This window comes from Pleurodeles waltl, chromosome 1_2 (assembly GCF_031143425.1).
Source record: "Pleurodeles waltl isolate 20211129_DDA chromosome 1_2, aPleWal1.hap1.20221129, whole genome shotgun sequence".
NCBI classification, from domain to species: Eukaryota; Metazoa; Chordata; class Amphibia; order Caudata; family Salamandridae; genus Pleurodeles; species Pleurodeles waltl.
The window spans coordinates 51476175-51493513 of record NC_090437.1 but is presented as its reverse complement, the minus strand read 5'-3'; the positions used below and the strand labels follow the sequence as shown (position 1 = coordinate 51493513).

General features: G+C 46.0%; 1 protein-coding gene across 3 annotated transcripts in view; it reads right to left on the bottom strand.

The window, feature by feature from the left end:
- WDFY3 (WD repeat and FYVE domain containing 3) overlaps positions 1-17339 on the bottom strand; it is a 1200521-nt gene that overhangs the window by 52039 nt on the left and 1131143 nt on the right. For all 3 annotated transcript variants that reach the window (XM_069236246.1, XM_069236255.1, XM_069236264.1), the window contains one exon: positions 8594-8791. In XM_069236246.1, coding sequence (XP_069092347.1) covers positions 8594-8791 — 198 coding nt within the window. The remainder of the gene's footprint in view (positions 1-8593; positions 8792-17339) is intronic.

Below are 17339 nucleotides of genomic sequence, written 5' to 3'. Positions count from 1 at the left end.
AAGTAGCCTCTTTCTAGCCTTGTTACCCCCACTTTTGGCCTGTTTGTGAGTGTATGTTTTCACTGTCTCACTGGGATCCTGCTAGCCAGGGCCCAGTGCTCATAGTGAAAACCCTATGTTTTCAGTATGTTTGTTATGTGTCACTGGGACCCTGCTAGTCAGGACCCCAGTGCTCATAAGTTGTGGCCTATATGTATGTGTTCCCTGTGTGGTGCCTAACTGTCTCACTGAGGCTCTGCTAACCAGAACCTCAGTGGTTATGCTCTCTCATTTCTTTCAAATTGTCACTAACAGGCTAGTGACCAATTTTACCAATTTACATTGGCTTACTGGAACACCCTTATAATTCCCTAGTATATGGTACTGAGGTACCCAGGGTATTGGGGTTCCAGGAGATCCCTATGGGCTGCAGCATTTCTTTTGCCACCCATAGGGAGCTCTGACTATTCTTACACAGGCCTGCCACTGCAGCCTGAGTGAAATAACGTCCACGTTATTTCACAGCCATTTTACACTGCACTTAAGTAACTTATAAGTCACCTATATGTCTAACCTTTACCTGGTAAAGGTTAGGTGCAAAGTTACTTAGTGTGAGGGCACCCTGGCACTAGCCAAGGTGCCCCCACATTGTTCAGGGCCAATTCCCCGGACTTTGTGAGTGCGGGGACACCATTACACGCGTGCACTACATATGGGTCACTACCTATATGTAGCTTCACAATGGTAACTCCGAATATGGCCATGTAACATGTCTATGATCATGGAATTGCCCCCTCTATGCCATCCTGGCATAGTTGGCACAATCCCATGATCCCAGTGGTCTGTAGCACAGACCCTGGTACTGCCAAACTGCCTTTCCTGGGGTTTCACTGCAGCTGCTGCCAACCCCTCAGACAGGCTTCTGCCCTCCTGGGGTCCAGCCAGGCCTGGCCCAGGATGGCAGAACAAAGGACTTCCTCTGAGAGAGGGTGTTACACCCTCTCCCTTTGGAAAATGGTGTGAAGGCAGGGGAGGAGTAGCCTCCCACAGCCTCTGGAAATGCTTTCATGGGCACATTTGGTGCCCATTTCTGCATAAGCCAGTCTACACCAGTTCAGGGACCCCTTAGCCCTGCTCTGGCGCGAAACTGGACAAAGGAAAGGGGAGTGACCACTCCCCTGGCCTGTACCTTCCCTGGGAGGTGCCCAGAGCTCCTCCAGTGTGCTCCAGACCTCTACCATCTTGGAAACAGAGGTGCTGCTGGCACACTGGACTGCTCTGAGTGGCCAGTGCCATCAGGTGACGTCAGAGACTCCTTCTGATAGGCTCCTTCAGGTGTTGCTAGCCTATCCTCTCTCCTAGGTAGCCAAACCCTCTTTTCTGGCTATTTAGGGTCTCTGTCTCTTGGGATTCCTTAGATAACGAATGCAAGAGCTCATCCGAGTTCTTCTGCATCTCTCTCTTCACCTTCTGCCAAGGAATCGACTGCTGACCGTGCTGGAAGCCTGCAAAACTGCAACATAGTAGCAAAGACGACTACTGCAACTCTGTAACGCTGATCCTGCCGCCTTCTCGACTGTTTTCCTGGTGGTGCATGCTGTGGGGGTAGTCTGCCTCCTCTCTGCACTAGAAGCTCCGAAGAAATCTCCCGTGGGTCGACGGAATCGTCCCCCTGCAACCGCAGGCACCAAAGAACTGCATCACCGGTCCCCTGGGTCTCCTCTCAGCACGACGAGCGAGGTCCCTTGAATCCAGCAACTCTGTCCAAGTGACTCCCACAGTCCAGTGACTCTTCAGTCCAAGTTTGGTGGAGGTAAGTCCTTGCCTCCCCACGCCAGACTGCATTGCTGGGAACCGCGACTTTTGTAGCTACTCCGGCCTCCGTGCACTTCCGGCAGAAATCCTTTGTGCACAGTCCAGCCTGGGTCCACGGCACTCTAACCTGCATTGCACGACCTCCTAAGTTGTTCTCCGGCGACGTGGGACTCCTTTGTGCGACTTCGGGTGAGCACCGTTTCACGCATCCTCATAGTGCCTGTTTCTGGCACTTCTCCGGGTGCTACCTGCTGCTGAGAGGGCTCCTTGTCTTGCTCGACGTCCCCTCTGTCTCCTGACGCAATTTGCGACATCCTGGTCCCTCCTGGGCCACAGCAGCATCCAAAAACGCTTTCCGCACGATTTGCAGCTAGCAAGGCTTGTTGGCGGTCTTTCGGCGGGAAAACACTTCTGCACGACTCTCCACGGCGTGAGGGATCCGTCCTCCAAAGGGGAAGTCTCTAGCCCTTGTCGTTCCTGCAGAAACCTAAGCTTCTACAGTCCAGTAGCAGCTTCTTTGCACCCGCAGCTGGCATTTTCTGGGCATCTTCCCATCTCCGACTTGCTTGTGACTTTTGGACTTGGTCCCCTTGTTCCACAGGTACCCTCGACTGGAAATCCATCGTTGTTGCATTGCTGGTTTGTGTCTTTCCTGCAGAATTCCCCTATCACGACTTCTATGTCCTTTGGGGAACTTTAGTGCACTTTGCACTCACTTTTCAGGGTCTTGGGGTGGGCTATTTTTCTAACCCTTACTATTTTCTAATAGTCCCAGCGACCCTCTACAAGGTCACATAGGTTTGGGGTCCATTCGTGGTTCGCATTCCACTTTTGGAGTATATGGTTTGTGTTGCCCCTATCCCTATGTGTCCCCATTGCATCCTATTGTAACTATACATTGTTTGCACTGTTTTCTAAGACTATACTGCATATTTTTGGTATTGTGTATATATATCTTGTGTATATTTCCTATCCTCTCACTGAGGGTACACTCTGAGATACTTTGGCATATCGTCATAAAAATAAAGTACCTTTATTTTTAGTATAACTGTGTATTGTGTTTTCTTATGATATTGTGCATATGACACTAAGTGGTACTGTAGGAGCTTCACTCGTCTCCTAGTTCAGCCTAAGCTGCTCTGCTAAGCTACCATTATCTATCAGCCTATGCTGCTAGACACCCTATACACTAATAAGGGATAACTCTGCCTGGTGCAAGGTGCAAGTACCCCTAGGTACTCACTACAAGCCAGTCCAGCCTCCTACACCCACGCCCCTGAAACTACCACCACCCCCAAAAACTAAAAATACCCCAACCCCCTAAAACTACTGCGACCCAAGCCCTCCTAAAACTAAAAATTCCCCACCCCTAAAACAGCTCCAGACCCACTTACCTGATCGCATCCTCCAACGATGAAGAAGCCGACTCCCTTCTTCTGTGCCATAACCACACATGTGCATTGTTCAGCTCATGCGTGGTTAAGGCACAGAACAACGAAGTCATGGTTAATGAAAGCGTTGTTCCGCTTTCGTTGTTCACGACTTCGTTTTTCCAGAGTCGTGGTTGGGGATGTTTCCCCAAGGAGAGTGTTCCGGACCCAACAAATGTACAGCGTGTGAATCCAGAAAAGATTTGCCCTACAAAAACATATTTATAGGTTGTTGTAACACAACCAGTGTCTGCCATTGCTGCTAACACAGTGCTTAATCACATGCACACACATGTCTGATAACGTAACTCACTCTTATTGCAGCACAAAGGTTCATGCACACACTGCCAGTGCACCTCCGTCGTACACACCTTGCATGTAGAAATAGATCAGATGATGTACCTCAAGTCTGCAGCAGCACTTGATTTCACAGTGAATAAACCCATTTGTGGCTCAGTCAGGGATCCAGAGTTTTCTTTGGTAGCACCCTTTGACTTTGCCATGTGTGCACTCGCCAATGTGACGAATGCATCTGTCCTGCAACTGTGCCTGCTGCACAATGCTTTAACTCAACAATAACTGCAGATATTCCTCAATCCTGCAGCAGCACCTGCTGTTTCAGTGCAGACACCCACACACTGCTAGCGGCTCATCACACACACTGCCACTACACATACAACAGGCAATTAAATAATATTCTCTGATATGTATCCGGCGGCCTGACAAATAGCATCTTCACAACTACCCAGCACTGTGACGCTTCAACCAATGCCTATTTTCTGCTACTGGTCACGCTGTTGACAAACAAAAATACGTTTACACATGCCCCAATAACAGCTCATTTTTTTAATGTATCCGGTATCCGAAAGCCGCAAGTTATAAATATTTTCCGCATCTTAATCATCTGCTAGTTTCACAGGGGATGTTTTAGATGACTCTTGAACTGTTTTGCAATCAGTCCCTATACATTTTCTGGAGTAGTTCCTCGATGAGATTCACTCTAAAAACGTGCTCCACATATAACTGAGTCACCATGAACGTACTTTGGATAATATACACCTTTGAAGAAGTGCTTTCATGGAGGCCATTTTCATACAGTCTAATATCAAGTGCAGCTACTTTGTCGTTAACAGAAAGCATATTTCACTATTCACATTTTGGAAACAGATAAAAAGAGGTTTTTGGTATTATGCACACATTTCATAAACATTGCTACGTTTCACACCGTCTGCAATTCTTGCGCTTGGACCAGGCACAAGTCTTTAAAATCCAATGAAGGCATTGTAGGAATTAAAATGAAAAAAAAACACGCAATGCTTTCAGAGAGTGTCTTGTAAAAGAAAGTGCAAATGCATGTAGCTTCATGTAACTCTGGGAATCGCATACTGCTCTCAAACACAAAACTGCATTCTGAAGTCTGAGGTTAACTATGGATAGGGAAGAGGTGTATGCTAGGACTGAAAATAGCAATACATTCCTCATGACTGCCTTTCTCCCTTCTGCCAGAGAAAAACTAACAATACATTATCTACCAATCCAAGACTTTTTAGCAGCATTAGAACGTCCTGTGTACCCCCTAAAGGTCAAACTCAATCCCATTGAAAGCTTATACTTTATGGGCCAGATGTATCAAGCTTTTTTGCATTTCCAAACGGTGCGAATTGCAAAATTCCGCCATTTGCGAATACAAAAATGCCTTTCACGATGTATGAAAGGCATTCGCAGTGCAATTTTAAGGAATTGCTAAAATAGCGATTCCTTAAAATTGCGACCCCATTCAGAGAATCGCAAATTGCGATTCTCTAAATAGAAAATTCCTATTTGCGATTTCCAAAGCACATGTATCAAGCATTTCCTAAATGCGAATTGGGCATTTAGGAAATGCAATTACCACAAATTAAAGTTTGGTGGTAACCATGTGCAAATTTAAAAAATGCATTATAAATGCATTTTTAAAATTGACATGCAGCGCACACATGCCCCCTAAGGCATGTGTGTGCTTCACATGTCCGTAAAAATACTTTTGGGGTGCAGCAGAGGGGGCCTTAGGCCCCCAGCACCCTGGGATTTGTATTTCCTAATTTGCGAATTCCTAACTGGAATTTGTAATTTGGGAAATGCAAAAACATTCACAACAGGCCCATAGGTGCGAATGGGGTCGGATTCTCTATTTGCGATTCGGTAATAGCATTATGCATGTGAGCCTTATCGAGGCAGACAAACGCTGGTTCAATAAACTGGGTAAACAAAATAATCCCAGCTGCATGGAGGGGAAGCACTACTTTTATGGAAGCACACAGCTTCTGCTGGGTCAGAACGTCCTCCTGCCCATCAACAAGTGTGTGGAGCCAAAGCCCCTCCTCTCCCCGAAGCTCATTTTTTGGGTTGATCATCTAAGGTCTGCTGGCAGATGTACTGTCAAGCCAGACCTAAAAAAATGAAAAAAATAATCAAAAAAGGCACAATCAATAATGAGAAAGTTATTCCCTGTAACAAAGGCACTGCAGTTTGAAACTATTTTGTATTCACATATTGTGCATTATTCTTTAATCTAGTGACTGGATCCGAAAATCTTCAAAATAAATCAAGTTTAATTTTGGTGTCGACCATAGCCAGACTGACTATGACATCAACGGTAACCCCACAATGCCCTTTTGCCCGGTAGTATTCTTCCTTGATGTGCATGTATTGAACTTAGGTATGTTAAATTCAGTATTTTTGTATTTGCAGTAACTTCCGTCCTTCACCTAGGGTGTTAGAGGGTCCACATGATTCTATGAGCTGCAAGCTTTAACGCCCTTGTTATAGGTGGGTAGCTAGTTGACTTTGCAGCATCAATATATTCTAGATTCACATGTTGTGAACAGATTTGGATTGTATTGAAAAGGTGGGGGTAGTTTTGTTTTACATGTTAATTTGTGAATAGATTGTACACCAGTGCTTACCACCTGCAGAGGAAGAGGTGCAGAGCAAGTAGTGCCAAACCAATGATTTCAAACTGCTTGACCCACTTGTCTTTCGCGTGTGAGATAGATCATCTGCACGTTCTACCCGAGGAATACATTTTGGATGTATTCTCATTACTAATTTATCTTTATGAATGAATGGATAAAGCTCTTGCACCATTTCTCGAAATTCCCTAATCCTTTGTAATGTCGTAAGGGTAATTTGAAAAGCAAGCTTAAAGTTAATCACTTCAAACTATCTTCATTAACCTTGCTAACAAGATGCATAAATTCTATAGTGAATGGTCCTTCCACAACTCTGTTAATGACTAGTAAACAAAAAATCTTCTTTGCTCTTGCACCGCTTATGAACAGAGCAGTTGCTGATAAATTTACTCTGAGGTTTGCATATCTCAGTTTATCAACAAGGAAATGTATCAGACACTGCAGAATTACATTCTCAAGCGTAATTCAGAAAATTATTATCTTGAGACCTCTTCATAAACCATGTCAATTTTTCAGGATAAGAACTCTGTATTGGTGACTCTGTAGTGATTTTTTTTTTTACCCACCACCTGCCTGCCTCCAGCTCAATGACCGTGACAAATAAACAGTGTACTGGAATTTGCAATACACCACTGAGAAGCAGTAGCTCATTCAATGTTCTGCCCCCCCCGCTTCCAGTCAGTATACTGCTGTGCTTATCTGGTGGACAGAAGATGCTAGACTGCTGGATCTATTTCTTGCTATTGATACTATTGAATCTGCCAACACAAAACGTCTTGTGATGACTGGTTACAAATCTTTTCAATTCTATGCATTACGGCTCTGTAAGCTTAAGTGTTTTTGAAGACCTCCTTCCTTGCTGGGACATGCTTGGCAGCACAAGTAAAAACTGGCTCTTTCTTTGTAAAAGGTTTAGAGTTTTCAGGAGAAAGCATTATTCCTCCTGGTCCCATTTTAGTTGCCCCACATGTTTTCTGCTTTCTCTAGCATGTAGCCATATTACCTGGTGGGTACAGTCTTGATGGATATGCTTTTATCTCCTTCAGCAAGAAATCAGTCTCTTCATTTCACCATGTATTTTCATTCTCCGGATTCATTTTCATAAGTATCCTCTTCCCCACTCTGAGGCTGACTATGTCTTTCCCCCTGTGTATTCTTCCTCATACTATCTATCCTCCGGTGTGGGTGTAAGTTATCTGCCTTTAGCCTTACAATTCTGTGCGTCTACGACATGCCTTGATCTTTTGTGACCTGTTTTGTGAGGGATTTTATGAGCTCAATGCCTCATTAAAGCTCTTCTTGTGCGGTACGGATGCTATGGAGGCTTAAAGGAGGTTGTGTTTTTCGATGCTGACGGACCTCAAAGGTGCATTGTTTTTTTCAGCAGTCAATTTTCGATTGTGAACACACTGAGAAGTCAGGACGATTACCCTTTAGGTTTTTACTGGTGGTGGTAAGCAGCTTCGAGTCAAAAGGTTTTTTCTATTTGACAACCTTTTTCCACTGCCTGTGTTTTTCAAGATTAAAGGAACATATTTCATTTGGAGTCTGAAACGTTTTGTCATGAGGCAATGCAGATATCACTGTTTTTGACATTGATAAAACGTGTCCAAATCCAATACTTCTTTATTACATGATTTTTTATCCTTGACACCAGAGTCCTAGCATTATTACCCCCCCCCCCCCCCCCCCCACCCTGCCTCTTCTGTGCTCTCAGTGCATTCCGGTCTCTTGTCTTGAAAGCAACCCATGATAAACAAAAAAGGATGATGTATTTGCACCATTTCTAGATCATAATTATGGACTACAGCACGATATGCTCAGTGTTGCTTCTCCTTGCACCTTAGGTTCAAATGAACAGAACCCTACACAGTCCTCTGACTTCAATATAGGATCTGCCTAGATTACATAAATGGTACCAGTAGCATATTTTCGATGACAATTTGGGCAAAACTTGATTTCCATAATTTAAATCTCAAAAATTATATTTCAGACAATTTTGTCTTAAACATTAACCTTCAGCCTGGACCTCATATGGTTGAGGACCAAAGGGTCTTGGCTTTTTCGATGTCCAACCACTCTCATCACAGTTTGTTGGTGTTGCCTCCTGTTTGCAAAGCATCCTTGGTGGTGTTCTGAGCACCATTAAAAGCTCTCTACTCACAGATCTAGGTCTTGCTTCCCAACTCACCGGTGGGAAATAATATCTAAGGTTGATGAATGGTATCTGGGGTTTTGGGGGCTTATGTTCAACATTATGGCTAGTCCTGCTGGTGGACAACCAAAATAAAAGTTTATTTCGTAGACTTTTGGACCCAAACATCAGATGTTAGAATAGTGCACAGCATGTAACAAGATTATTATACACAGTAATAGGTGCTGCACAGCAATTTAACAAGAAAAACTAGCTTTACTTACTTTTGACAGAAGAGCTGTCCACAGTTCCGGCAGTGGTGACGCCTCTCAGTAAGTGAAAATCGGACGGTGCAGTCTGAGCAGCTGTCTCCCCCTTCATCTTTCACCCAGTGGTCAGCTGCAGAGCGGCCAGGTTGGTCACTGACAGACCAGCTGAACACTCTTCCCCGGCTATCGCCCACTAGAATCCTACTGTGATCCCTGAAAAGAAAAGAAAAAGATAGAGGATGCTATAGAGCATATGTGCTTTAAAAGCGGAATATTTATTTTCTTCCCAGCACATAGTGAGACCACTACCATACGAGTCTAGGTATTTCACATATTTATATATATATATGAAGAGGCGACAGTCACACTAAAAATTAAGATTCGTGTGAAAGCACCTTTTTTATCGTAGCTATTTGATGTTACTAACAATTTATCTAGTTAATTTTAATGGGGTCGGCCCATGGATGCAGCAAAAGTAGAACAAAGTAAAAAATAATTAAATAATTAAAAATGAAGCTTCAAATTCTGTATAGTTTCAAAACAGCACAATAAAAGACATAACGTGTACACTTACACTTATTTGAAAATATAATAACATACACTGCATTTAACAGCATTTCCTGACCAAGGAAGAACCTTGGGGACAGATTAACACCACTTATAAAGAGCCCTGTAAAAATGCTCACTTTGCACACTACTTTCAGCGAATTCATTAATCCAAATACTGAAGACAGTTACAGATCAGAGGACAACAGCTGCACTAACTGACACTAAGCAGTACTTCCTTGGCTATGAGGCTTCTAGCCTGGCACACCATTTAAGCAATTATAGATATGTAACTATAAATAAGGAAGCTATTTTCTGAGCAGCATCAAGTAGGCTACAGGAGCGAGGTTCAAGCTGCATATGATGTTTATATGTTATATATGGCTCTCCAACACTTTTCCGTTGCTCACATGAGCACTGCTGAGGTAGGAGTCATGAGGGAGCAATACTTGCCGCCGGACCCAACCACCCTTGGCATTAGGTTACTACTGAAACGTTAAAAAAATAAAATAAAAAAATATATATATATATTACACTGTGTACCGCCACCCCCATCTCCAAAATATTCCATACCTGGTGTCGTGCCGCTCTCCCACACCACAATCTGTGCATTCCCTTCCCTCACTTTTTCCCGCCATACAAAAACATACACCTTGTGCGTATTCCCTCCCTGCCCAACGCAGTAATCATTGTTCTCACAATGAGAGCAGAGAGAGAGCAGAGAGTCAGCAGCACGTAAGTGCAGCATGTTTCATCCTATTACTGCAGATCAGTAGAGACCCCGGGCCTGGCAGAAGAAGAGAGTGGTTCCACCTATGAAGTAGCAACTGTGGGAAATATCAATTGTTTTCCGCCGTTATCATGTTAAAGCAATGAATACCTGGATTAAGAATCAGGAATTCATGCCAATGGCGCTCTGTCAGGGCCATAATTAATAGGCTGTTTCCTAGAGTACAAAAATCGGTCTAAAAGTTCACCTGCATGTCCCACCCCACATTTCCTTCCTGGACTGTGTTAAGTTACTTGATTCCCCTGAGGTGCATGGGAATGAAATTGACTTTCTGTTGCACTGTCTGCATAAAAAATCTAAATTAAGCACAGTTTTCTCTAATAGGCAAATGTACATCCAGTATTAGTGATTTATTAAACATCCACACACTATTTCTCAACAGGGCTCATAAAACGTACTGCTTCCCTGGAACGTCCAAATTACGACTCAGTAGAAAAAACTGATGGGAGTGTGCTTACTACTACTTCTTACAAATAATGTATGAGAACAGCTGTTTAAAACGGTCTGATAGGCGTTTCATTTTTTTTTAAATCAGTGCCCCTCAGATGACCACCTTCTTTATTAATTCCCACACTACCACTCTCCAAAAGTGCACCTATCTCCATAGTCTCTCTGACATACATTTCATTTTTTAATAGAGCTACTCAAAGTTTACTCACAATCAGTTCTGTGATCTGCATGGTACATCTTCTTCGCAGTAGGCACATTAACCCTCCACGATATTTTATGATGAGCCAAAACTGCCACTTGACAAAATGTCGACCTCTCACCAGCAGTGGCGGTCGGCAGCTTTAGGAGGGAGGGGGGCGACGGGAAGCACACACACACACTCATTCTTTCACACACAGACATGCATGCACGCACATCCATTAACAACACTCATAACATTCAAACATGCACGCACGAAACATTCATTTTAAAACATCACACACAGTCATTCTTTCACACACGCACGCACCCACATCCATAAACACTCATAACATTCAAACATGCACGCATACACCAAACATTCATTTTAAAAGATCACACACATACACACACACACACACACACACACACACACACACACACACACACACACTTGCCTTCAGCCTGCAGGTCCCAGGAGGGTAGGGACTGCTGCCTTCCCTCTTTGGCTGACCCTAGGTCAGCCAATGAGGGAAGGCAGCAGTCCCAGCCTCATCACAGAGTGGGATGGGGTCAGTGAGACTGCTGACCCCACCCTGTGACGAAGTGTCACTGATTGACACTCGCCCTGGGCGCTTCAGGGCTTAAACGAGTGTCAATAAGTGACGCTTTCCTCGTCACCCAGGGGAGGGCCTCGAGGCACCTTTCCTGAGCCGAGGAGGTCACGCCCATAGGAGCTGTGACCTCCTCAGCCCACCAAAGTTCAGCTCAGGCAGCAAGGAGTCTGCACAAATCGCGCATGGCTCACTCCTGGCTGTCTGAGCTGAAAATGAAGAGTGCATGTCAGGCTGGCCTTTGTTCAGCCTGACAGACACTCTTCATGAGGGGCAAAAGGTGTGGGGGGGGGGGGGGGGGTGTGGCCCCTCCACCCTAAAGGACGGGCCGGCACTGCTCACCAGTAGGAACATTAATCACCTGAGCCATCATAACATTTTTATTGTTGGCTGAAAACTATTGAACGCACAAGGAAGCTCAAATGCTTTTAAACCAAAAGTTATTTTCAAATACAGTCCTCCACTCTCCACCTAAGTCAGCGCCACTAATTGCTGCACCGGTCGCACCGCCCTAAAGACAGTCCTAGTCATAGTTTGCCTCGTACACGAATCACGAGCACCAATTTGGTGCATCGAATAAAGCACTTAAACTCAATATCTTTTGCAACAAATGCTTGTCGGTATGCAATATTTAATTGAGGAAATAATAACCTTACTGTAGTTCACATCCTGTTCACAGTCCTGACATACAGTGTTGGGCGCGGGCGTTGCACACTGCTTTTGTTCAAAGAAGAGGTTCCGGTTTAAAGGTGACTCATGGCGCCTCTCCCAAAATCCACAAAGGACCACAGCATAGCCTCGACCTTAGATTGTGTTTATCACCATAGGTAAGTTTCAGTAGGTGTAGAGATATGCACCTGTGATGTCTATGTGTATTGGTGGATGAGTATGCATTAACAAAGCAATGTTTGAATTTTTTTTTTAACTGTAAGCTTGCACCCTGGGAGGTAGGATAGTACATGTGAATCTACTGTACTATAAAAGCTGCAAACAGATTGTAACAGTTAAGTTACACTTTCTATTTGCAGCATATGCTGTGCACAGACTATAAAACAGTACCTATCCCCTAAATCGGTGGCTTGTGAGCAGCAAAGGAAGACATTTGGAAAAGTGTTTTGAGCACAGTTTGACCAACTTTGTCAGGCAAGAATGTACATGCATTACTGCTTAGTGAATGTGTGGACAGAAGACCATGTGATTGCAGTGAGGAAAGCTACCTTCCATGACAGGAACTGCAGTGGGTAGGAATGTAACAACCCAAATGGTTGGGCCATAAGCCGAGGTGAGCAACAATGAAGGACTGGTGGAGTTGAGGGGATTACTCTTTTAATGCCTTCTATGAATGCTTTAACATCAGGTATTTTGAATATCAAATTGATGTTGACTTTTTTGCAGCTAAGCTGCCAAAGCTGCAGCTAGATGTCCATTTAAGGAAATGTGCATGAATCTTACCTTTTTGAATGGTACAGCAGATAATACATAAAGACTTGTATTAAGGGCTCCATGTGGCGACAGATGAAGTTGCGGGTCTATCTATTCCATTTGACATTGTAAGCAGGCCCTTGTGGTGGGCATGCAGGCCTTCTTCAGAATGTACATGCATGCTTCCGGAAGATGAAGCTACACAAACACTAAGGTGGTCATTATGACATTGGTGATCTTTTCCAAAGAATGCCGTGGTGATGGCTGCCAACAGACTGCCGCAGAGGCGGAAATCCACTTGCCAGATTATGGCACACAAATACAAAACCGACAGAAACCAGCCACAACAACAATTCTGCCAGACCCAAAGGAGGCGAAAAACTGTCGGATCTACCACCCTCCCAGCTACGCCAGCAATACACCGCCCTCCAAATTATGGACCACGAATCACCACAACGGACACTCAACGGCGGTCAGCCATTGGCGGTGCCTACCGCTGTGGTAGAATTGTGCACCCAACGCTAACAGAAGCCAACATTGGCCAGTTTGAAAAACACACACCTGACACATATACACACACTGTAGACACCCACCAACAGCACTATAAAACACATACCCACACTACCCACAATTCTTAGCAAACACGAAAATACTGCCTCACCTTGCCAGCAAATATGATACAAGAACTGCACACAAAAACCAGAGCCACCTATTCACCTTTCACACACCACACACCACATACCACATACCATACCTCACCACCCATCACTCTCTGCACAACACACACACTGCATCCACCACACAATAGTCATGTCTCCACAGAAGAATCCCAGTTGCGAGTGATGGTGGAGGAAATAGTCAGGGTAGAGCCACAGCTGTTCAGTGCACAGGTCCAGCAGATATCCATTGCCAGGAAGATGGAGCTATGGCGAAGGATCTTGGACAGGGTGAACTCTGTGGGAACATATCCATGCACAAGGGACGACATTCGCAAGAGGTGGAACGACCTACGGGGGAAGGTGCGTGCAGTGGCCTCCAGGCAACAAGTTGCCATTATGAAGACTGTCGGTGGACCCCCACCTCCTCCCCCACAGTTGACAGCACAGGAGGAGAAATTCTTGGCAATCCTGCATCCTGAGGGCCTCACTGGAGGGCTAGACACTGGTAAGTCACCATTACTGCCCTAACACCACAGATACCTGCACGAATGTCACCCCCCTCACTCCCTTCACCCCACTCCATCCCAAACAGTGAACCACCCCCATAACCACCCTCACTTGTGTACCCCTGCATGACCTACCCACTGCAAGCACACCCCTCCCAGCTCTGCACGCACACGTAACAGTAATGCATGGGCAGCATATAGTACTACCAATCCCACAATCCACCAACATACACTAACCAAAGGTGAGAGGACAACACCCAGCCCATAGGGAAAGCCAGAAATGCTGAATATGTGACAGACAATGACTATAACAAATCTTTCACATGTCCACAGGTACCCCAGCCAATGTCATTGGCGAGCATGTGCCACAAAAACCCAGTCCCCCACCAGACGATGCCCTCTGTGATGACAGCAACTTTGGATGTCCCGATCTGGATGATATCCCTGGCCCATCTGGCACCACTGGTGAGTCGGCTTCCATATCCCACACCCAGTCCACTGCAGGCCCCCCCTCCCCCAATCCAACACCACAGAAGCCACCCATCGTCCCCAAACCTCTGTCCCCAGCACAAGTCGATCACTTGTGTGCCCACCTGTGCAGGGACCTGAGTCGACACCGCACAGGCAAGACGAGGAAGGCCCTGGTTTAAGTGGGATTGGGCACACCATTCAGGGGACACAGGCACAGGGACCCAGGCCCAGTGGGAGGTTAGCTGTATGCCAGAGGGGGGCCCACCCAGGGAACCAACTGCCCAGGAGGCACTCACACAGGTCATGGGGGTCTACCGACAATTCCAGAACAGGATGGGCCAGGTGATTACCATCTTGCAGGAGAACCAGCGGCTGCAGGGGGTCATGCAGCAATTGCAGGCCTTAAATGCCAACATGGCCACCATTGCAAGGGTGCTGGGTGACATGGCCAGCACGATGCAGGAGTACACAGCACACCAGTGGGCATCTTCCACTAGCCAGTCTACTCACCAGCCAACAACATCTGCAGCAGCTAGTCGACAGGAAGAACTGCCACATCACTCACAGGCCACCAGCACCCGTCCCCCTGCAGAAGGTAAACCACCCTGCAAACGTTCTCTGTGACCCAGACAGACACCAGAGACTATTACCAAGACCCAAACCACTACCAGGAAATGAGCCCCTCCTGAATGTCTCCCTTGTGTGCCACTGAGACATCTTGTTCACTTTGGACTGCAATTGCTCCTTTTCCTATGGCCCCATGGATACTGGTCCTGTGCAACAAACCAACTGGGCCACTACACTGAAGTTTACGTCCACCATCACCCCACTCTATTGCACTCTCCAAACTTTTTTGTCACTTCAATAAACACCCTTGAACACAACTGAAGTTTCTGTGCTTTATCATACAACAATATGCAATGTCTTCAACTGCATTATACTGTGCAAATGTTCTGTCCATCCATTAAATGTGTGTAAGCAGTCCGTAATCATCCCAAAGTTGTGCCCACACCAACATCTGCAAAAAGGGAAAGCATAAGTGACAGTCAATTGAGAAGTAAATGTAGTGTTTGGCACAACGCAACAGACACACAGCACTTAAATATAGTGGAGGTATGAACAGAAGTACAGTCTTACCTGAGTGTCAGTGGAAGCACTGCTGTATTATATGTGTACTGTGGTCCACATCCTCCTCCTTATCACTGTTTTCAGTGTCCTCTGCTGCCACAGGTGCATTGTATCACCCCTCATTCTGCAGGTAGGGAGCATGACGTCTGAGTGCCAGATTGTGCAGCATGTAGCAAACCGCCACTATCTGGCAGACCTTCTTAGGGGCGTAGAATAGGGATCCACCAGTTACATGGAGGCACTGGAACCTGGCTTTCAGTAGCCCAAATGTACGTTCAATAACCCTCCTAGTACACCCATGTGCTTCACTGTACTGAATTTCTGCCCTGTCCTCGGATTCCTCACTGGTGTCAACAGCCAGGACAGGTTTGAGTAGCCGCAGTCACCTGGAAGTAGTGAGGGACACACATTACTCCGTACAATGGCACAGAGTACAACTTCAGGTGGCATACAGGGACATACATTGGGTGAAGACTCAAGCTCACTTATAGGCTAAACTCTCTGCCTTTGTAGTCGAGCCATCACCTGTGGGACGCTGCTATTCCTCAACACATAGGCATCATGCACAGATCCAGGAAACTTGGCAGTGACATGGGAGATGTACTGATCAGCAAGGCACACCATCTGGACATTTATAGAGTGGTAACTCTTCCTATTCCTATTCCTGTAGACCTGCTCATTTGTATTGGGAGGAACCAAGGCACTATGGGTCCCGTCAATGGCCCCAATCACATGTGGTATGTGTCTCATGGCGTAGAATCCAGCCTTCACAGTGGGCAAATCTTCACTCTGGGGGAATGAGATGCAGCTGCTCATGTGTTTTAGCAAGGCAGCCACAACTCTTTCAAACACATTCGAAAACATTGGCTGTGACATTCCTGCAGCGAAGCCAACAGTCCTGGAAGGGACCACTTGCCAGGAAGTGGAGCACTGACAGTACCTGTACTGCAGGGGGTACTGCTGCAGTGCTACGGATAGCAGGAATCAGATCTGGCTCCAATTGTTGACACAGTTCAGTAATTGTGGCCCGGTCCGGACGATGGGTCATAATGATGTGGCATTCCTCCAGTGTAGCCAAGTCCACTAGGGGTCTGTGCACGGGTGCTTGCCTCCTCCTTCTCCTCCTCCGCAGAGGTAGCTATCTAGGTAAACCAAATATGAGATGTGTGTTACTACAGGAAGTATGGACACACAATATAACAGTACGCAGAGCATATATGTATGTAGCAGACTGGAATTGTTGGTACCTATGACACACATTAAATTGTCTGCCATGAGTACCAGTATAAGGAATTGACAACCGCCTGTCTTGTATGCAGGAATACGTGGAAGTGACCTCCCTCCGCCGACGTTTGGCATCATGGCGGAAGGTGGTCTTCACCGCTGTGCAACTCATTGGTTCACATGGAGGTGTATGGAGCACAGGAACCAATGATGATCAAAACTGGCGGTGATGGTGTTCACCGCCCCGGGCGTGACCACCATTTTCTCTGTCCTACTTTACTCAATTCCTGACTCTCTACAGATCAACACCTCCACTGCATGTGCTGCTGCGTCCTGTGTCTGGAACCCGCGATGGCCGTGCAATAGGGGAAAGGGCCCCAGCCTTCATATCAGAGGAGTTGGAGAAGCTTGTGGATGGGGTCCTACCCTTGTATGGGCAGTTGCATGAGCCTTCAGACCAGCAGGTGAGTATCTTATCGGTAGGTTGGATGCAACATGGCTGTATTGAAGATGTATGTGTGTGCTGGCAGTGTGTCATTTAGGGAGTGTATTTTTGCTGCATGTACGGGTCACGTGTGGGCTTGATGTGAGATCTATGCAGTATGTAAGCCATTTGTGTTACAGAATGGAGTGTTGAGTTCATGGTGTCCATTTGTCTGTGTTCCCTATGCAGGTTGGCGCCCATCAGAAGAAAGGGTTGTGGCGTGCCATCACCAAGGACGTGCGGACACTAGGGGTCGATAGCCGGCGGAGCACCCTCTGCAGGAAAGGATG